This window comes from Ochlerotatus camptorhynchus, unplaced genomic scaffold (genome assembly GCF_037179485.1).
Source record: "Ochlerotatus camptorhynchus isolate MF236.1 unplaced genomic scaffold, CSIRO-AGI_Acam_v1.1 ptg000213l, whole genome shotgun sequence".
Lineage (NCBI taxonomy): Eukaryota > Metazoa > Arthropoda > Insecta > Diptera > Culicidae > Ochlerotatus > Ochlerotatus camptorhynchus.
Genome location: NW_027040703.1, coordinates 2,799,078 through 2,821,642, shown reverse-complemented (window position 1 = coordinate 2,821,642; position 22,565 = coordinate 2,799,078). Strand labels below are relative to the sequence as shown.

The window sequence follows — 22,565 nt, the reverse complement described above, 5'->3', positions numbered from 1 at the left end:
GGACATTGCTAATTTTTTGAGATCTCAGACTTAATTTTTGGAATCGGTATTTTTTCTTTTGGTCAGTAATTGAGAGTCCCGAGCTTTAAGAAATATTCAAGATTCTAAAAGAAATACAGATATGACCCGTATTCCAATAATTTCACATAACCGTAATTCCAAATGTTTCTTATTAGTCTTCAAACTTGATGTTTAAGGAATACTTTGGTGCAATAAGACCACTGAAAAAGCACATGGGTTTAGTAGGAACCAGGCATGGAAAATTATTTGCATTCATTTTGGGCATTCATTTACATTCATTTGCCCTCAACTTTTGTCATCAACAGAATTCCGCAAAATGATGTATGGAGTTTTTGTAGGTTTTGATATTAACTACAACTTTTGCTAACAACATAAATCAGTATCTCTTATGCATGACGAACCAGAGCGAACAGAATCTACTACTGTTTTTCAGTGAATTTATTTTACATTCACTGAAAAACAGTAACAAGTTCTGCCCGTTCTAATTCGTGATGCATAAGAGATACAGATTTGGGCAAAAGTTGTAGCTAATAACAAAATCTACTAAAGTTCTATACATCATTTTGCGGAATGCTGTTGATGAAAAAAGTTAGAGGCAAATGAATGTAAATGAATGCATGAAATGATGTAAATGATTTTCCATGCCTGGCTGGAACATTAGAAAAGATTTTCAAAAAGGAAGCTTACAAAATCGGGTCATTACTGTATTGTATTTTTTTAAAGATTTCTTGCTAAAAATATTCTCAAGGTGTTGGACAATTTTATGAGATTTAATATATATATAGGATGATTACAAAGAAATTCAGGGGAGAATTTCTAGGGTATTCAGGGAAAAATCTTAAGATTTTCTGCGAAGAATGGAGTATTGCATAGAATGTCAAGGGAATATTAAAGAGAATTCAAAGGGTATTCTGGATATAATTTCTATAACATTCTGAAGAGACTTCATAGAAAAATTCGAGGAGAATTCAAAGGGAGTTCCATCCAGGAAGAATTTTTCAACACCATGGGAGATTTTGCTAGAATTCTAGGGAAATTCTGAGAAGAAATCAAAGGAATTTCTAAGGAGAACTCCTCCATAGATCAGAATAGAATGGTTCTAAGTCAATTTTAAGGAAAAATGCACGAAGATTATAAAGAAAATACCAAAGTGAATTCTGTGGAGAATTCAGAAGGAATTCGGTCGCGAATTCAGTGGAAATCAGTTAAGAATTCGGAGGGAATTCTGAAAATAGTTTCGAAAGAGTATTAAGGAAAATTCACGAATCCACGAAGGATTCCTAGGATCGCATTTATGAGGATAGATCAAATAGAAAAAAAAACAAATTCCAAGCGAATTCCGAAAATTTTGGCAGTGGAATTTTAAGGAAAATTTTAAATAATGTCTATGGATAATTCCAAGGGAAATTACTACGAGATTTCTGCTGGGAATTTCTAAGGAACCCTAGGAAGAATCTCAAGGAAGCTCTGACTAGAATTCCAAGGGAATTTAGAGGAGAGCTGAGAGAGAATTCCAAGGAATGTTCTGAGGAGAAACCAAAGAGAATTCTGAGGTTTGATCAAAAAGAATTCGCAGGAGAATTTGTAGTAAATTTAGATGAGAATTCCTTTGGAATTTTGAGGAACATAACATGGGGTTTGATAGGAGAATTCCTGAAATCGTGATAATGAAAGCGGTACGTTTTCAACGATTTCTTGAAACCGATACAATTTATCCAACTAATTTCAATAACATATTTTCGGTCATAGGTAATCAAATGGCATACATTTTTAACACGGTAGGGAAAACAGTTTCAAAAAGCACTACAGAGCAAAACACCAGATGCATTTTTTCATAGCATGCTCGTTTTTAATTCATAAATTTGACAAGCCTCAGTGCTAGTTTAGTACGATACTAAAAAATCCCAGAATTAAGAGTGGAGTAGTTTTGAAAATCCAAATCGGGCGTTTTTCCCCGGGTGCATTTGTCCCCTGTCTTACGCTAAATATCCGCCGTGTAAAAAAGTCATGTACGGGAAATGGCTCTAATGTTGGCCTATGGATCTAAGATTAGGCCCATCGCTAAAAATCTGCTATTTTTCAATTTTATCTAGATGAACGCGTCATTGGGACGGTACTAATGGATATTTTTGGTCGCTATTGAAAATTTAGTTGATTGCTGATTTTATGTATGGGCCCAAATTAGGGGCATTTAGACCGACATTACATCCATTTCCCCTATATCCTATATCATTTTTATCGATTATATTTTGAAAAGAATAAAAAGGGAATTTAGAGAAGAATTCTAAGAGAATCGAATTCTGATATTTTAACCAAAATAATTCGGACAAGAATTCCTAGGGCATTCTAGGGAGGATTTAAAGCGAGTTATGGGTAGAGATCCATGGTAATTTACTGAATAATTATGAAGAGAACTCCATCGTAATTCTTACTATAATTCATGGTAATTCTGATGATGATTCCATTGGGCTTGTGAGGTACTTCTATGAAAAATTCAAAGGGATTTGTGAAGATAATTTCAAACCAATTATAAAGAGGATTTCCGAACAATTCTGAAGATAATTTCAGAGGTTATATCTAAAGTAATGATGAGGAGATGGAGGATACTATAACAATACTTAGGATAAGTTTTAGGATTTTTATGAGCATTCTAAAAGGATTCTGATGCAGATAATTTAAGGAGAATCCTGAGGAGAATTCCAAGGGAATTTCAAGATGAATGCCATGGAAATCCTTAGGGAACTCTAAGCAAAATGTCAAGTAATTTCAGGGAGCGGTCTAAGGGAGAAATAATTTGGCAGAGCTTTAAAGAATTCTAAGGGAATTTTCACTTAACTAAATTCTCGAAAGAGCGTAGTTTGAATTAATTCATGCTGCAAATAATCGGTAAGTACATCCTACAAATAAATAGCTAAAAAATCCACTCACCTTGATATAATGACACAATCCGTCGCCCTTCACCATCCCGTTCGAATCGCGGTACAGCTTCAGTTTCAGCTTGTTCGTTCTGGGGTCCTTTAGCACCATCCCACACTTGGACATTACCTCGCCGAATTCCTCTTCCGTTATGTCCAACGGAAGATTCGTCACGTAAACCTTCGTATTGTGCTCCGGTTTCTGTTCAAACCATTTGGGTGGTTCCGGCGGTGCTTTCCGCTTCTTACCCTGAGCTTTCATATGAGCTTCGTCCAGGGATTCCGTATCAGTCGGTTCTTCCACCTCAGCCGGTTCTTCCGTTTCGGACGGTTTTCCGGATTCTACTTTTGTAAAATTCTCACTATCGTCGCCCCCATCACCGGAAGAAGTGTTATCCGTAAAACCATAATTCAACTGGTACCTTGCCATGAAATCATCGTCCACCTTCGGGAACCAAGCCTTCTTCTCTACATCCCAAAAATGCACCATCCCTTCCTTATCCCTATAGTGGTAAACTCCATCTTCATCGCTGTAGATTTGCTGCTCCTCCTGGGATTGCTCCATCTTCGGAATCCACTGGTTCGTCTCCTCGCACCACCGGTAATGTTCCGTCTCTTTGGGATTGTCCTTCGGAATCCACTTTTCACTGTCCAGACACCACCGATAATGTTCACTATCAAATGGAACCCACTCATTCTTCTCCTTCGACCACTTGTACCGGTACTTGGTTTCCGGATCAGTATAGATTGCTTCACCCTGTTCGTCGTAGCTAACATGCTCAGCGTACTTGTCATCGGATTTTTCCGCACTTTTTTCACTAGATTCAGAGGCTTCCACTTTTTCGACGATATCTTCGATTACTTCACTAGTGGCAGGCTCTTCCACCGGAGGCGGATTAGCTGCACTCTCCATTTCAATCACTCGATTTTCGTTGTTGGTATTCTCCGAATCCGTAAGAAGGGAATCGGTCTGCTGTCGGCTTCCCGGCATTGGACTCACACTTTCGACTGCGGGGGAGGCAGAAGCAGCGATACTGGCAGCTTCTGGTTTGACACTGCTGGATGACGACGACGATGGTGATGATGGTATCAAGTTGTCATTGTCAGCTGATACGGGAGTAGCATCATCATCATCGGCAGCAGCAGCCGGGTTTTCGACGCTGTCAGACATAGCGTGAGGAGCTGCGTGAGGAAAATAAATAAAAACGCATGAATAAAAAAAATAGTGAATGTGTGAAACCAATGTGGGACGTATGCATGAACGAGGTTGACGGATGAATCTGTTAATGTCAATCATGAAAGGAGAAGTTTAAAAGTCCGGCGAAAATGTCTTGACATGTCTTAGACGGTGATTAGCTGTCCATCTCTTACATTTGAAGAAGGTTTTTTTTCCCTTGATTTGTTTTCCGTACTGTGTCCAATGCTACCGACGCATGGGCCGTTGAATAGTTGAATTTGCATTACGGTTAGCGTTATCTTGTAGAGAAATAATTACTTGATTACTTCCATAGTATTCTATATTGATGAAATAGATTTTCGATATTCCGATGTATTTGTCCTGTACCTGTAATGCTGTACCAATGCTCAATTTTCAAAAAAAAAAAGAATTTAATTCAATCTCTTAAAATGCCGCTGGATATGATGAAATATTTATACATCAAAAGATAGCTTTTTTGATGACAAATCGAATGCCAAGGTGGTTGCTCATGGACAAAAACATTAAAAAAATCCAAGAAAATTTGATTTTTCATATAGGGGAAATGTATGTAATGTCGGCCCAAGTGTCCCTAATTTGGGCCCATACATAAATTCAACAATGGACTAAATGTTCAGTAGCAACCAAAAATATCCATTAGTACCGTCCCAATGACGCGTTCATCTAGATACAATTGATAAATAGCAGATTTTTAGCGATGGGCTCAATCTTGGTCCATTTTTGAAAAAAAATATCTATAATAAAATTCTATCTCATATTGAGAAAAAAGCATGGACAAAATTGAATGGTAAATTTTGGTAGTTTGTTTTTATTAGATGAGTCGTTTTCGTGCTATGATTCATTGAAAAATACCCGAATTCCAACACAAACTTGGTTAATTGCCTCTAGCAAACAAGTCATGAAAGAGGTAAAATTTAAAATTTGTATATTTTTTCACCACTCTCCAGAAAAGCTAAATTTTTCTAGGGAAAGCGTACCAGTTAGTTATGGCACTAGTGGTTCTCTAACTGGCCATACAGCCTAAAACTTTGAATTCTCCATAAAAATAAAAATTTCTTCCACAGGAAGTTGGTCTTAAAATATGGAAAAACTTATTATGAACATGAGCTAGGCCGTATGGCTAATAAGGAAAGCATACTTCCCCTGGATCATAATCATTTCTACCATTTTTTAAAATTGGATTGAAGGCCTTTCGAAAGAAATTATCCTAAGGATCAACACCATAATTCGGGCAGTATAGAGTTAAAAAAGTTGCGTTTATGCACAGGACTGCAACGCCTGTCATCTGTGAACAACTCGAGTGAAGCCAAATGTCTCTGATGTTCTGGTGCTAATTTGACAGCTCCTCCTTTTCCTCTATGATTAAGCTCGGTACATGTCGCGCTGCGTCGCTGAAAATAGATAGAGTTTTCTAGATAACGTTATAGGAAAGCATGATTCACGCAAATTGTGCTCGTCAATTCGAAAACAACTAAATCATTGTTGGAACGAATGGTTTTGAAGGCATTACATTTGTTGCCACCTTGCCGCATTCGGTGTTACATGATTGGAGCTTAAATATGTTATGGATCACCAGCGCTGCTGATGTTTTCGGCAGTTCCAAGAACTGGATCGCATTGCAGGGGGTTGCGTTTATGCGATTCGTAGATCAATGTCCCAGAGTTACAATATATTTTCAAGAAGAAGTTCAAGATCTTTTTTTTTCCTACAATTTCTTGAAAAGTAACCAAATGTACACAATTTTATAGACCAAGAGGATTCCGAGGCATCACATACTTAATTAATTAAATTGCCAATCTAAAAAGCTTTTCGAAATCCATCATCTCAAAATTGACTTGTTTTCACATCAGAATGTGTGAATTTTCATCCAGTTTTGATCTAAATGAAAGTTGCTTCGTTCAGGATCTTAAAAAAGTTCTAAAAGTTTCGATTTTTTTTTTTTTTCAAAGTTCCCCAGCCTTGAAAATGATTTGTCAAATCTGGAATCATGGTAATTTTCATTAATGTGTAATATTGGTCATAGACTTCTAAGTTAAACCTGTCTTGAAATTTCTGTATTTTTTTACATTTCTGCTATGATCTCAAAACAAGTTTATAATTTTCAAAAGATATCCTAAGCCTTTTGTATCGATGTCCTTTTGGATAAACTCCACGATAGTGGGCTTTCACCAATTATAAATAACTATTTGAGCAACGTGTTGTCTGAGAAATATATGAGCCTTTCTCATGGATACTCGACAACTTCACGAATTAGTTACATGGGTCTCCCCCAGGGCTCATGTTTAAGTCCCTTTCTTTATAATTTTTATGTAAAAGACATTGATGGTTGTCTTGATGAAAATTGCTCGCTAAGGCAGCTTACAGATGACGGCGTTGTGTCCGTTATAGGGCCAAGTGCACCGAACCTGCAAGGACCATTCCAAGATATCTTAAACAATTTTTCTACGTGGGCTATGAAGCTGGATTCTCTCCGGAGAAAACTGAGTTGGTTGTTTTTTTCTAGGAAGCATCATCCTGCATAGTTACAGCTTCAGCTAATGGGTAAAACAATCACTCAAAGTATTTCTTTTAAGTATTTAGGTGTCTGATTCGATTCCAAATGCACATGGGGAAAACATATTGTGTATCTGAAACAATTACCGGAACTTGGTGGGGAGCCCACCCGGAATATCTGATCAGGTTGTACCGAACAATCATCCTTTCGGTTTTAGAGTACTTCAGCAAAAACACACATCCTTAAGCTGCAGCGGATCTAATACCGTTGCCTTCGTATTGCGCTGGGCTGTATGCACTCGACTCATACGATGAACCTCGAAGTAGGTACTCGCGAGTGTTCTCCCACTGACAGATTGTTTCGCTGAACTGTCTTTCCGGTTTCTCATCCGTTGTGAAGTAAAGAATCCTTTGGTAATAGAACACATTGAGAAGCTGCTCGACCGAAATTCTCAAACAAGATTCATGAGTTTGTACCATGAGTACATGACGCTGGAGGTTGGTTCTTCTTCATTAATCTCCAATCGTGATTGCTTTCAAGCCTTCTATAGTTCCTCTGTAAATTTTGATCTGACCATGATTCAAGAAATCCATGGAATACCAGATCACCATCGGTCGATGGTTGTTCCCTCAATTTTTCCAATCAAGTACCACCATGTAAGAAACGATAAAAGTTTTTTCCACAAATAGGTCAACCATAAATGCTTTCACTGGATTTGATGTATTTAATCAATTTCATAGCGCCTCCTATAAGCTGCAAAAACTATGCTCCGTATACGTTGCGGAACTCGCAGCCATATTTTACGCAGTAGAGTGAATTGCCTCACTACCTTCTGACCATTATTTCATTTTTACGGATAGTCTTAGCTCATTGGAGGCTATTCGTTCAATGAGGCCGATGAAGCACTCCTCGTATTGCCTGCCTGAAATACGATCTAAACTGAGTGCTTTATCCAACTGCTCCTATACTATCACCTTAGCTTGGGTCCCATCTCATTGCTCAATTCCGGGTAATGAGAAAGCGGACTCGTTGGCTAAGGTGGGCGCTATGGAAGGCGATATTTTTGAACGACAAACCGCCTTTGCGGAATTTTTCTTAAATACCCGTCAGCACGTCCTCACCAACTGGCAACAAAAATGGAATGAGAGTGATCTGGGAAGATGGTTACATTCTATTCTCCCACAGGTATCGAACAAGCCATGGTTCAAAGGATTGGACATGAGCCGTGACTTTATACGGTCATATCAAGGCTCATGTCCAATCACTACTCGTTAGACTCGCATTTCTTCCGAATCGGGCTCGCAGGCAGTAATTTGTGCGCTTGTGGTAGTGGCTATCACGATATCGACCACGTGTTTCGGTCATGCACCCTCCATTGTGTTGCTAGATCCGAGTTATCCGCATCCCTCAGGGTCCGAGGAAAACAACCTATGCGGCACGTTAAGCGAACCCCACACGTATCAATATATTGAAGCGAAGGGGAATTATTGACAATAATATTGATGATGTGAATACAGAAATATAGTCAATATCGATGTATTGACGTCAATATAGAATGTATTGACAATATGATTATTGACAATAAAAGCAATCGTGTAGGGTCCACTTTAGAGACATCTTGGCAAGCCGAGATCTCAACTATTGGAATTTAATTTATGTGTTTTTAAAACAGATAGATCTGAGGATTTAGTAGTTAGTGTGTTCTCCCGAATTATTAACTGCCCATCGGTGTACCCCATGTCTGTCTTTTTCATCAGTATGCCGCTTAGTTCGAGATCAAGAGCACATTGCTCTCCAAACCTTGTGTTCTCAATCCCTTCCCTGTCATCCATTTGTTACAATTTGTCACCCCAAACCTCGAGATACCCGCGAGTAATCGACCCCCGCTTTACTAACGTTAGTTTTAAGTAATATTGTAATCTAAACAATGAATATCGGCTCCACAAAGCTACAGCAAATGAGCCTGGAAAAATAGACGCATTATTTTAAAAACCAAAGCCTCATAATCTTGAACATTTTCAACGTAATCCAGATAAATAATCGTAGCCCGAGATCTCAAAAAACTTTTCCCGGATCCCAGTTCTTTTTATATTCAATGTGTGTGTCAACCGCCGATTAAAACTCGGATTGAAGTTCGGCAGGGCTTATGGCAACGGAGCCTGAACTAGGAATTCAAGTCAGCCAGCAAAAAATCATGCGGGGTAAGGTTGCCCACCCCTAGGGGTAAGACAGCCACATGGAATATATCATGATCCTGGCCATATAAAAGGCTACTGTCTTCGGCAAAGTTGCACAGTAGATTAAGGCGGATAGAGAACAATAGTACAGAATTTTCTCACTATGCGGCGCAAGTCAATTTCTTTTATCTTGAAATCTTTACTATTAAGAATGTTTCCGTCTTGGATAAAGTTGTTCTGGTGATCAATGTCTTCTAATTTGTAGGATAGTTAGTTCAGAATTCTCTCACTACACGACAATAGTCTACGTGTGGACTTCACGTAGATGTCCTGAGTTCGTAGATGGTGAGTTTTTCAAGATATAGCTTATAGATACAAAAAGTTCACATGTACACTAGCGCCGCTAGTGAGGGAATTCCTAATTTACTTGTGTAGTATCACCATTTGGAATGCCTTGATCATCTTACTTATAATGCCGGTAACAGAAGCTTCCTAGTTATATTACTTTACTACTTTTGCGGTTATTCCGGATTTTCTGGCGGATCCCCGAGGCCTCCATATTACGAATTCATACTGATGACAGATCTGCTCTATTGCACAAAATTTACTTTCCAGACCTCGTGAAATTCCTAAGTTCAAGTTAACACTAGATCTCGACGATTCTTGCATTTCTATGTCATTCGGCATCAAAAGAAATTTTCATTCATTCTCAAATTTTTCGAGTTAACACTAAATCTCCACGATTCATGCATTTTTTAAACATTTGGCATAAAAAAAAACGAGTCCCGAAATGTCAGTAGGGTAGGTGTTCCAGTAATAGTGGTGTGCCTATAGTTGTGGTATGGAGGTTGTGCCGGAATAGTAAGGAGGATTCGGATAAGATTATTTTTCACCGGTAGCTCTCCTAAAATAAAGCATATTTGCATATTTCAAACTTAAAATATGCCCAAAAGTGACGGAAAATAATTAATTTTCCTTAAGATTTTCACTCCTCTGCACCTATAGTTGCGGTAGTGTTCCTATAATAGTGGAACCCATAAGAAACCAATGCATTCCACTATTATAGGCAAGGTTGCAAATACTCATTTCAGCTAAAACAATGGTTTTTTTAATTATGAAATAATTAGATGCTATATTCATATTTTGAATTGGTAAGATACAAGAAGAGGTTGCAAAGAATGTGTTTAACATATTAAAACTGTTTATTTCACTTCATGAGAGTCACAATCAGCGATTTTTCACACACTCACTCACTCACTCACTCACTCACTCAGCGATCAGCAAATCGCTGATTGTGACTCATAGAAAGCAAAATTTACAGGTTTTATGTTTAAAACGCATACTTGGTAACCTCTTCTTGTAAGTTACGAGTAAAACATGTCATCATACCATCTTTTGGTTTTATTATTCCGAAAAACATTATTTTAGCTGAAATGAGTATTTGCAACCTTGATTATAGGAACCAAAGTTAGCAACCACCACAACTACTGGAACAGTGTTCCTATTGATGGAGGATGAGTTTTCTAAAATTTGATGCAATTGTATTACAATATAATATTTTTCTATCAAAATAGAGGTTGAAAGCTATAGATTGACGTATAACAATTTTGTGTACATCGTATATTTATTTTTTAATTGATAAATTGGCTTAGTACCTCCTCTACTGGCTCACCCACCCTATACCTTGCGATATTTTTCAGATGAAAAAAGTTCAAACTTTGATCGCTGACAACACTAAATCATGTCCGATTGAGCCCAAATTTTGCAAACTGGTTTTTTTAAGGCAATGAACATTTTACATATGGTCCGTTTAAAAAAGGATTGGCACACTAGTAAACATGTTTCGAACGTCGAGTGTATTTAAAAAAAAAGCTCAAAACCGTTTTTCAAAGACTGGTAATACGTAAATAGAAGAGTTCACTACTCAATTTCCAGTTTAACCAAAAGAAGACTTCCCTTCTTTGCCGTTATAGTGAATTTTCATATTACGAATATGTCTAGACCAACAATTGAAATAGGTGGGACAACCAAACGTAAACAATGGCTTTAAACACAAAATTCCCGAGAATCAAAACACTCCCAGGTAAACTAACAAAGCCATTCGACAAAGCAAATTTGCTCTATCAGATGATGGTGTTAGATTTCTTGGATGTGTTTTGAGTCTCGAGGAATTTGCGTTTAAAGCCATTGTTTACGTTCGGTTGTTCCGCCTATTTCAATTGTTGGTATAGATGTCCTTTTCTGTGACACAGTGCTTTTTCGATTTTTTTTCGTATTACTCTTTAAGATGGATCTTTAAATCTTACTTTGGTGCAATAGACCCAGGCTTGCCTAAACTCCTCGAACTCAGATTATGCCGTATAGCTCATTTATCGTGAGCTATTTCATCCCTCACCTATAAAGAGCAATGATGTCAAATCCAAAGAGCGCAAAAGAGCTCGAGCTCAGATTGATGCTCAAGCTGGACTTCCACAAGCACGCATCACGATGAGTGATGCGGGGTCGTTCTTGGGTGAGGAATGATTTACATCAGCTCTGCTCACCAAACAACATTTTGAACTTCGGGATGGACTCGGTGAAACGGTGAGCTTCGTTATGCTTTTGGAGAGAGCACGCAAGGCCTTTGATTGATGCACGGTTCATTCAATATGATGATACACAACAACACAACAATACATTCAATAGACTATAGGACCATTCCGAGAGAACGTAACATTTTGAGAGATTGTTGTTTTTTTTTTAACTTGGGGACCACTTTTTGGGTTACTCAAACTCAGTCACAAAAATCTTTGATCGTTTTTTCCGCTAAGTGCTTTATGAGTGGATAAACGAAATTGTATTTCTGACTTAGAATGTACGAGGGAAAAACTGGTAAAAGTACTAATTACTACGTTTATGGATTATCCCTTGGTGGTGTTTTCGTATTCTCCTGTTGCCTTTTAACATGTTCATTCATTCAATTCGCTACTCTCGCTGCACACACGGTAGCTCGGAAATCTTTCTGGACCAACAATTGAAATAGGCTGAACAACCCGAGGGGGGCGACACATCTAAAATGGCATATAGATAACAGACAAGATGCATCTCGCTTTTTATATCAGTGTACTTTTGACAGATTTCACTTCCTACCTTTTGCTGCGTTCGCTGCATCTACTTTTTCGATGCTGCAAAAGATTTAGAAGATTAAAGCCGATTTCAAGGTAGATAACAGAACAGTGGTTGGGATTTCTCCACGAAAATATATTTGAGTCTGGAATTTGGAATGGTAATCGTTCTTAACAACCCATTATTTGTAAGGTTCACTTCCAAAAAACGACAATACATAAGGTTGAAACTTTATCACACCAACGTTCATGTAAAGTTCCATAACCATTTCAGTTAATGTTCAGCAAGGATTATAAACAATTTTTTAACTGGTAAGGTCAAACGATGGTTGGCATTTATGCGGGTTGGCGGCCAATTCTGCTCTTTTCGAAAAATATAAGATAATTCTCTCGGTGCTAACATTTCATTAACTTTTATTCGCCGTAAAAGGACGGTTAATGACAATATTTATAGAACCAATTTTGCCCTTATCAAATGTTGTTATAGAATGGACGATTTGGTTGAAGTATTGTACTGCACTTTGATATGAAACAAAAACGAGAATATTGAATCTCGAATATCACCTCACAAACAGTATTATTAAAAATGAACGATAATATATTTCTTACTTTGCTGTACTATACTTTCATATAATGGTTACCTATTTATAATAAAAAAATAATAATTTGTAATTAGCAAAATCGATGGCTTTTCATTTTGTTTGTCTGAGGCTACAGAGATGAGGCTCTGACTTTAACCGTTTCCTGGCCAGACGGTTTTTGAAAAAGTGCTACTGTGTTACCTGATTTAACGAATATTCATACGTTGTATCCGAGGGAACATGAACTCGTCTAATTTAACTTGCATTATGCTATGTTAAACTAGACGAGGGTCACGGATACAACGTATATTCATTATGAGTCAGGTAACACAATAGAACAAAACATGTTTCATATAGTCTAAAATTGTATTTATTTTTAAAGTGTTACAATGTATACAAGGCTTAGTTGAATACACTAAAACTAAAATCAATGCTGACTATTTTATGGTGTATTGACAAACTTAGCCAAGCAAAAGATGATCATATCGATGAAAACACTTAGATTTTTTTTGTCGAGATGGGCACCGCCGAGCAGCTCGGCATTTTATTTTGCTGGTTCTCAGTGAAAAACTTGCCGAAATTCAGCAAAATTTATGTTTGTTAGCCAAAATCTCGCCAAAACTCCCATTTGTTAGCTGTATCTCGGCAAGTTTTTCATTAAGATCCAGCAAAATAAAATGCAGAGCTGCTCGGTGGTGCCCATCTCGGCAAAAAAAACTAAGTGTGTTGATGCAATTTGTCCCATAGTGGGTGTGATCACGTCTTACATAATAGGGCCCTATGATTCCCCCAGCACGTTCTCCGTCGGAAGCATATCAGCCTTCGTCGGTTGCTCACTACTCTCTTGCCGAACCCGTAAACTGTCAGCGCTGTCTCCCGGCACGTAGGCACTACTTCAGATTTTGGATTGTTTATCAGACTACACGACACAAATGTCGAACAGTCCTGATGCAACCAATAACTTGGAATCCGGTAGCGGGATATGACCGTTGAACACCAAACGAATGAGCTTTTTGGCAGTTTGTTCAATTGTAACACTTTTTCTGGAAAGATATTGAAAGGTTATGGGGTTTAAGAACATAAACTCATAAACTTCTCTTTTAAAATTATTTAATTCTTGTATTAAGGTTACGCTCCTTCAGGACCGAGATCTACTGCTTCAATCTTCCAATGCAGTATGTAAATATTGGGATAGGTTTCGGAATCGATGCTGCCAGTTTCCAGATCCAATTCTGTTTTCACCACGACCATCAAAGTGAAAATTAAAAATCAAATTAATAACAATACAATAACTGCTTAAATATATACAAAACTACAAGTTACTTACGAATGCTGAAATAAAGTGGCTCGATCCAACCGTGTCATGTTATTTTAGATTATGTACGAAATCGGTGTACAAATGTATACATTATGTACTAATCTTTCTCCATCTCATCTCGCAAGGGGGCTTTTTCAGCTTTTTCTGAGCTATGCAGTATAACCGCAATATCTTCTAAAATTATCCACACATGAAATTATCACTTGAACACTAGCTTGAGCAGCAAAAAGTTCGATGAAAACTTATGGAAAAAACTGCGAAGCAAAACGTAAACAAACAACATGGCTTGCTGTTTTTTTTTTCGTTCGGTGATTGATTCGTTCACGAGAAGATGCAAGCGATGTGAAGAAAGATGAAAGTTGCGATAGTCGATGGAAGTAGATTTCACAGATGAAAACAGATGGCGCACAGTGATTAGATAAATAAAAGCTGAACGTGATTTATGGTAAAAAGGCGATAATCTGGATGTGTCACCCCCCTCGGAACAACCCAACGTAAGCAATGGCTTTAAACAAATAATTCTCGAGAATCAAAACACTACCACGTAAACTAAAATTGACATTCGATAAAGGAAGTTTGCTCTATCAGATGATGGTATTAGATTGTTTGGATGTGCTTTGATTTTCGAGGAATTTGTGTTAAAAACAATTGTTTACGTTTGGTTGTTCCGCCTATTTCAATTGTTGGTGTAGCGTTGTTGATGTCGCAGAAACGCAAATCAAATTTTGGTACGGCTCTGTTATCCAACAAGTTAGGAGATTCAGTAGATGGTAAATATAGTGTAAATCTTGTGAGAAAAAAATTAAAACAAAACACAACTTCAATTTGAAAAGAAATTTAAATCAATGTTAATTGAAACGTTATTTAATGAACGCGTGATAATTAGGGCACATGCATTAATTATGTCACGCTAAATCGAGCAAAAAATTACCCCTCCTCTCTATCGTGACGATTTCTTGTACCTAATGCATTGCTTGTCATAAAATCTTAGAACCCCCCTCCCTAATTATCACGCGTTCATCGATTAACATTTTAAATAATCAGCTGGGTAAAAAATGCATTTACTCTACTTAAAAATTGTGCATAGCATTAAATTTGCAATATGCAACTTATACATGATAGAAACGCGTAGAAGTTTCTATCTCCGACTCTATGTTTGTATTCCCGGTGTCGAGGAGTGTGACCCATCCGACTACAACCATGGCATCCCCACGCGACTAGCACCAAAGCAGCACAAGAACCACACACCGATATGTCGATCTAGCCCTGCACGATCGAATCAGTTTTCTCAGCACACGCAGGAACACTCACTCTGGAGAGAGCGAAGCCATCATCATCGTCATCATCACCATCATCGTCATCGATTGCTGTAGGAGTGATAAGGATGACTAGTGATAAGAGCGGTGAGAATATCACCCACTCTCAGATATCGACGGAGGAAATCATCGCATCAACGAAGCACCGGACTACCTACGGCGATCTTCGGAAGCTGCGACCAGTCCACCTCAACCAAGTCACCGAATCGCACGCGCGGAGACCCACGGAGGAATTTTAATTCGTGTTAATTTAAGTTTATATGTAGTGCTGAATATATGTAGTGTTTTAAATTAAATTGTTTGCATGTTCACTAAAATAAAGTGTAGTTAATTAATTAACCGGTCGCGAGTTACGTAATTGGTGTTTGAAAGACAGAACAACCCTGGATTCTTCAGCACAACACCGTGTTCCACCTCACAGCAACTTTATCACCATCGATGTCCGGGGCTGGAATCGCAGCTGAGCTTGTCCATCGAAGGTAACTGGCCCACCCCGTTCATTTTGGTCCTTCGAACCGGATACGGGTCAGGACAGACTGTGGACTGTACGGAAACTTCGCGACACTACACTCGGTCATAGCTGGAATAGCAATTGGATCGCCATCGCCTTTTGGTTGGCAAGCGCCATTCTGCTGAAGGTTTGCTCTATTGACGACACTTGCACGCTTTGGATTTGGCGTCACACCGCCATCGCTACTGGTTTTCGGTTGGCTTCGAATTCAACCCAACGAAGTTTGGTCAGGTTAGTGAACCCGTGCGTGCACGATATATGTCCAGCCGAGCTGGGAAATACAACCTTCTAACACCTGGTTTTCCGTTGAATGGATTGTTCGAAACGAGGTTCGGATTCTTAATTGGCTGATCTATTGTGGACTATTCGTCGCCATCGCGCGCCCTTCCATTATTGCCTTCTTCGACAACAATCAAGCGGCAACCATAGCATTTACGGACAATCGAAGCATTCTTCCATTGGACTCATCTCATTGGATTGAGGATTGATCGTGGACATCGATCGATCACGGCTGCATGCTGGAAACGCTCAACGGCTGAGTTGGACTCACTTAGGAAATTGCTTGGACGCTCTGGTTCGACACGCTCATCACCATCCCGGCGGAAGACTAGGACTACTGAATCAGCTCTTGCTCTGGATATCCAGGTAAATTATTTAAATTCAGTATATGTCCAGTCGTTGTTAGATTGCCTGAAACTAACGCCAACCATTCGACGTTTCTTCTATCTAATCCTTCGCCAACCACGCTGAGGACACGGGCGGAAGTTATCAAGTTTGGATTCGAAAGCCAGTGGTTTGGCATACAATCCTAACAGAGGTCATCAGAGGTCATCAACTTCGTCGATTGAGGTCATCGACCGCCACTACGACCAGTGAACAACCGTCTTCAGAGTCAACGACCGGTGCAAGGGCCGATGAACTTCGCTTTCGACGCAGACTGGGAGCAGCGCAAATATTTGCCAGGTAAACACACATTAGTGTACTGCCGAAGCTAGGCGCATGTAAATACACTGTTTTAAATTGGAATCAACCCTCTTCGTTCTACATTTCTAATCGCTGAGCCCTGATTGCCCTTTTGGCACCCCGTTCTCGAGATTTGGTTTCGTCGGAATTGGATTGATCGTTTGCTGGTATCGCTAGGAATTTTATTGAACGTTTGGTTCATGTGGTGAGTTGCCGCAGTATATGCCTGGCCGAAGCCATTTTGTTGGATATTACACCCAGTCTCTCCTCTTCATCCACATTCCGTTCGAGTACTTGCTGGTTTCTGACGATTGGGTTCAAGGCTGCTTGCATAGTTGATTGATTTAATTGGAGCATCACCATCTGCTTTGTCGGGTAAAACTTTAGCAGTATATGCCTAGCGAAGCTAGGTCTTCACTCTGTTTGCTACACCACCTCTTTTCCTCTTGATTCACACCATTGTTGCTGAGTTGTCGTCGAACGGAAGCCGGACGTGTGACGTCACGTGGCTGCAGGATTTCATTGGAACTTGAAGCACAATCAGTTGTTTCTCCGGGTAAATTAAGATAGTATATGCCTAGCGGAGCTAGGCTTTTGCAGTATACTACACCGCACCTTTCTCTTTTTGCTGATCGCATTACCGAAACGACGACAACATGGCACCCGGTGGCGCATCCACACCATCGATGCGAGCATTGACGGCAAGGTTGAAGCAGATACAGCTGTCGCTCAATGACATCCACCGATTCATTCAAGCCTTTACGGAATCCAATAACATTACCGAGGTGGAGGTACGTGTTGAGAAACTGGACGAGCTTTGGGAGAGCTTTAGTGCAACCATGGTGGAGATCTACGCTCATGACGAATTCAAGGCTGAGAAGATTTCACTGGAGAAGGAACGCAGCGAGTTCAGCGATCGCTATTACGAGATCAAGTCCTTCCTAATGGACAAGATCAAGGAGCTCCAGAAACCCCAAGTACTAGAGCAGTCCTTCCGAGCTGGTGAGGGAACAACGGCAGTTACCATGGAGCACGTACGTCTACCGCAGATCAAGCTGCACACATTCAGTGGAGACATCGACGAGTGGCTGAGCTTCCGCGACTTATTCACGTCGCTAATCCATTGGAAGGCAGATCTACCGGATGTGGAAAAATTCCATTATCTGAAGGGCTGCCTTCAAGGGGAACCCAAGGGCTTGATCGACCCACTCCCGATCACGGCAGCCAATTACCAGGTGGCATGGGATACGCTGTTGAAACGCTACAACAACAGCAAACAGCTGAGGAAGCGGCAGGTACAAGCTCTCTTCAAGCTACCCATGCTTTCAAAGGAATCCGGAGCTGACTTGCACATACTGTTTGAAGGCTTCGAACGTATTGTGCAGACTCTCGACCAAGTCATCCAACCGGCTGAATATAAGGATCTTCTGCTGGTGAACATCCTTACAGCTCGATTGGACCCGGTCACGCGTAGAGGGTGGGAAGAGGTCTCATCTACAAAGAAGGAGGATACTTTGGAGGATTTATGCGAATTCATTCAGCGTAGAATCCAGGTTTTGGACAGCTTGCCACCGAAGCCCGTCGATACTAGGGGTCTCGGCCAATTGCAACAACAACCGAAACCGAAGGCTCAATCAATGAAGGTCAACTACGGTGCACAAACATCTACGGGACGTTGCATTGCCTGTTCATCGGATCACCTTCTTCATCAGTGCAACAAATTTCAAGGGATGGCAGTCTCGGACAGGGATGGTCTTGTTAAATTAAATGGACTCTGTCGAAACTGCTTAAGGTCAGGACATCACGCTAAGGATTGCCAGTCAAAATTCTCTTGCAGGAACTGCAAGGGACGTCACCACACTCTTGTATGTTTCAAACCGGCGAAGGAAAAGGGATCCAAGGTTGCGACAGTTGCTGGGGGTAACAAGTCGTCCAATTCTGAGGATCAGCAAGGGTCATCTGGTTTATCAACCACACAAGTTGCTACCTTAGCAGCTACGGAAACTGCAGCACCCGCTGCAGCTCAACAACAATCAACCCAAGTGCTTTTGGCAACGGCAGTTGTGGTTATCGAGGATGATGTTGGCAATCGTCATCCAGCTCGTGCTCTACTGGACTCCGGGTCCGAAAGTAACTTCATTACGGAGCGATTGAGTCAGCGGTTACAAGTTACGCGAAATCGGGTGGACATTTCGGTAGCCGGGATAGGTCAAGCAGCTACAAAGGTTCGGCAAGGGATTCAAGCGGTATTGCGGTCACGTGTATCTGACTTCTCTCGTGAATTAGGCTACCTAGTCCTGCCAAGGGTCACGGTGAACCTTCCAACTGCCACCGTCAACACGGATACATGGACTATTCCGAGTGGGATTCAACTGGCGGATCCTATGTTCTTCGAATCGAACGCAGTGGATATCGTGCTCGGTATCGAATGCTTCTTCGACTTCTTTGAAACCGGACGGAGAATCTCTCTAGGAGCAAACCTTCCATCCTTAAATGAGTCCGTGTTTGGATGGGTCATCAGTGGTGGGATTTTGGAACCAAATCGCTCTCGGCATATCAACTGCAACGTCTCATCAGTGGTTGGCCTGGATGAGTTAATCTCCCGCTTCTGGTCCTGTGAGGAGGTTGATTCAGGCAAGGTTCACTCACTGGAAGAAAAACAGTGTGAAGATAACTATGTCAACACGGTTCAACGAGGTTCGGACGGTCGGTATACCGTCTCACTGCCGAAGGATGAAGATGCCATCTCACGGTTGGGCGAGTCTAAGGACATCGCATATCGGCGTCTCCAAGGAACGGAACGCAGACTTGCCAGGGATCCATCACTCCGTGAGCAATACAACGCTTTCATGGAGGAATACGTCAAGCTCGGCCACATGCGGGAGGTGGATGAAACTGAACTGGAGGTAAAACGGTGCTATCTTCCGCACCACCCAGTGCTCAAGGAGGCAAGCACCACTACCAAGGTACGGGTGGTCTTTGATGCGTCATGCAAGACATCAAGCGGAGTCTCTCTCAACGACGTTCTGAAGACAGGGACAGTTCTTCAGGAGGAACTTCGATCCATTATTCTTCGCAGTCGGACATGGCAGATCATGATTGTCTCGGACGTAGAGAAAATGTTCCGCCAAATCCTCATCTTCCTTCTGGAACGTGCCTTACAATGCATTCTCTGGCGTTTTTCACCTGCGGAGGTTATTAAGATCTACGAGCTCAACACGGTTACGTATGGCACAAAATCGGCACCATTTTTGGCCACAAGGACACTCAAGCAGTTAGCGATGGACGAGGAGAAGACATTTCCTCTTGCGGCAAGAGCGGTCCTTGAAGATACTTATATGGACGACGTAATCACGGGTGCGAATGATGTGGAAACAGCAAGAGAACTGCAGATCCAATTGAATAAGATGATGTCAGCTGGTGGCTTTCAGCTACGCAAATGGGCTTCAAACTGCCCGGCTGCTCTAACGGGGGTTCCAGAAGAGAACTTAGCTATTCGGCCTTCAGATGGAATTGATTTGGATCCAGATCCAGCCGTAAAGACCTTGGGGTTGACCTGGATTCCATCTACGGACATGCTGCGGTTTCAGTTTACCATTCCCACTTTGGCCAACGGTGAATTACTTACGAAACGGAACGTATTATCGATGATTGCGACCTTGTTCGATCCTCTCGGACTTTTGGGACCAGTTATCACCATGGCAAAGATATTCATGCAGCGGTTGTGGATAATACTGGATGGGAATGGCCATACACTGGATTGGGACCACCCCCTACCTCCAACGGTGGGTGAGGCGTGGCGTAAATTCCACGAACAACTACCTCTTCTCAATCAACTCCACATCGAACGCTGTGTTCTCATCCCAGAAACAGTAGCAGTCGAAATTCACTGTTTCTCCGACGCCTCGGAGAAGGCATATGGCGCCTGTCTGTATCTTCGGAGCACTAATGCGGGCGGAGAGGTGAAGGTTCGACTTCTTTCGTCTAAATCAAAGGTTGCTCCGTTGAAATGTCAGAGTATTCCTAGACTGGAGCTCTGTGGAGCACTTCTGGGAGCTCAACTATTCGCCAAGGTTCGAGAATCGATTAGGATTGATGCTGATTGCTATTTCTGGACGGATTCTACGTGCGTTTTACGTTGGATTGAGGCTCCCCCAATGACCTGGACCACTTTCGTCGCCAACAGGGCGGCCAAAATCCAAAATATCACTGAGGGTGGTCGATGGTTTCATGTTCCTGGGACCCAAAATCCAGCAGACTTGATTTCCCGGGGAATTCCTCCACAAGACATTCTGGAAAACCAATTCTGGTGGCGAGGACCTACCTGGCTGGAGGAGAACTCAGACCAATGGCCTAGATCACCGGAGATACAATCAACAGGAGAGGTTGAAGAAGAAAAACGTCGAACGGTTATCGCAGGATGCGTTTCCACACTCGCAGAGTTCAACCATGAGTACATTCGTAAATTTTCGTCATACTCCGATCTCGTTCGTCGCACCGCATACTGGCTTCGTTTGATGAAGCTACTTCGAATACCGTCTTCCCAACGGAATAACACAGCCTTCCTTTCCACCGCCGAGCTGACGGAGTCAGAAAATACATTGGTTGGTCTAGTGCAGAAGGAAGTCTTCGGCAAGGAATTGGAGGCTCTCACAAAGGAAAACATGGTCCCAAGGGATTCACCATTACGTTGGTTTAACCCGTTTCTTTCCGAGGATCAACTGCTCAAGCTACACTGATAGGCAAAATAAAGTGCCCACCCCATCATTTTTGAAATTTCTCTCATTTATTTGGTTCAAATTCAAATAAACACACCGTAGTCTGTTTCGATGTCTTACCTTTATTATTCTTTTAAAGTTACACCTATGGAATACTGAAAATATAAAGTTTTACTTGAAGTAAAAGAAAATCAATTTGGATTGAAAAAGAAAACAGTGACAAAAAAAAGTGCCCACTTCAAAAATCGGTATGTTTTCGATAAGTTTCCATCGGAAAACCCCTCGATTGTTTTTGTTTTGAAAGTTTGACATGTATTGAAGCAAACGGGTGGAACTGGTGCATTTGTACACGTGATCGCATTTGAATCAGTTGAAAAAAATGGAGGACGTAGTGATTTCGAAAGCAATTCCCGTGTGTATCCGAAAATTGGTTGTTCGTGATGTGCAAAACGGTGAATCGCACCGGTCTGTCGCTAGGAAGTACAATATCAGCAAAACAGCGGTCGGGAAAATTCTGCAGAAAATGAAATCGTTCGGATCAGTGGTGGATCGCCCTGGCAGAGGCAGGATGCGCAAAACGGATGCGAGAACGGACACCAAGATCATGCGTGAAGTGAAGAAGAACCCGAAGGTAACTGTCCGCGAGATCCAGGAGGCTCTTCAGCTAACAGTTTCCAGTCGAACTGTTCGTCGCCGTCTCGTAGCACAGGGGTTGAACAGCAAAGTTGCTCGGAAGCGCCCATTTATCAGCAAGGCAAACAAAGTCAAACGGCTTAAGTTTGCTAAGGAGCATGCTGATAAGCCCCTAGAGTTCTGGAAAACGGTTCTCTGGACGGACGAATCAAAATTCGAACTGTTCAACCGGAAGCGACGGGTTCGTGTGTGGTGTAGATCGGGTGAGGAGCTTCAGGAGCGCCACTTACAAGGCACGGTGAAGCATGGAGGAGGAAATGTGATGGTCTGGGGGTGCTTTTCGTGGGGTGGAGTGGGAAGCCTGGTGAAAATCGACGGGATAATGACGGCAGATTCCTACATCGACATCCTGCGGGAAAATCTGGAAGTTTCGCTGATCCAGACGGGCCTTGAGGAGAAATTCGTATTCCAGCAGGACAACGATCCGAAGCATACTGCCAAGAAGACTAAGTCTTTCTTCCGGTCATGTCGAATTAAACCACTGGAATGGCCTCCACAAAGCCCGGACCTCAACCCCATCGAGAGTTTGTGGGCGATT

At 41.2% G+C, this 22,565-nt stretch overlaps 2 protein-coding genes across 2 annotated transcripts in view; one reads left to right on the top strand and one right to left on the bottom strand.

Annotated features, from left to right (window-relative positions):
- Nucleotides 1–22,565, bottom strand: part of barc (RRM1_TatSF1_like and RRM2_TatSF1_like domain-containing protein barc) — a 281,458-nt gene that overhangs the window by 186,453 nt on the left and 72,440 nt on the right. Inside the window, exon 2 of the mRNA XM_065224665.1 lies at nt 2,950–4,118. Coding sequence (XP_065080737.1) covers nt 2,950–4,107 — 1,158 coding nt within the window. The 5' untranslated portion in view covers nt 4,108–4,118. The remainder of the gene's footprint in view (nt 1–2,949; nt 4,119–22,565) is intronic.
- On the top strand, nt 17,273–21,355 carry LOC135703481 (uncharacterized). Its single transcript, XM_065224727.1, has 2 exons — nt 17,273–19,183; nt 19,241–21,355. The coding sequence occupies exons 1-2, from the start codon at nt 17,273–17,275 to the stop codon at nt 21,353–21,355; spliced, it is 4,026 nt and encodes a 1,341-aa protein (XP_065080799.1).

Coding starts and splice junctions, on each gene's coding strand:
- LOC135703481 (XM_065224727.1), top strand. CDS start 17,273: ATGGCACCCGGTGGCGCATCCACACCATCGATGCGAGCATTGACGGCA. Junction 19,184..19,240: donor CTCGGCATATCAACTGCAAC/GTCTCATCAGTG, acceptor TCCTGTGAGGAG/GTTGATTCAGGCAAGGTTCA.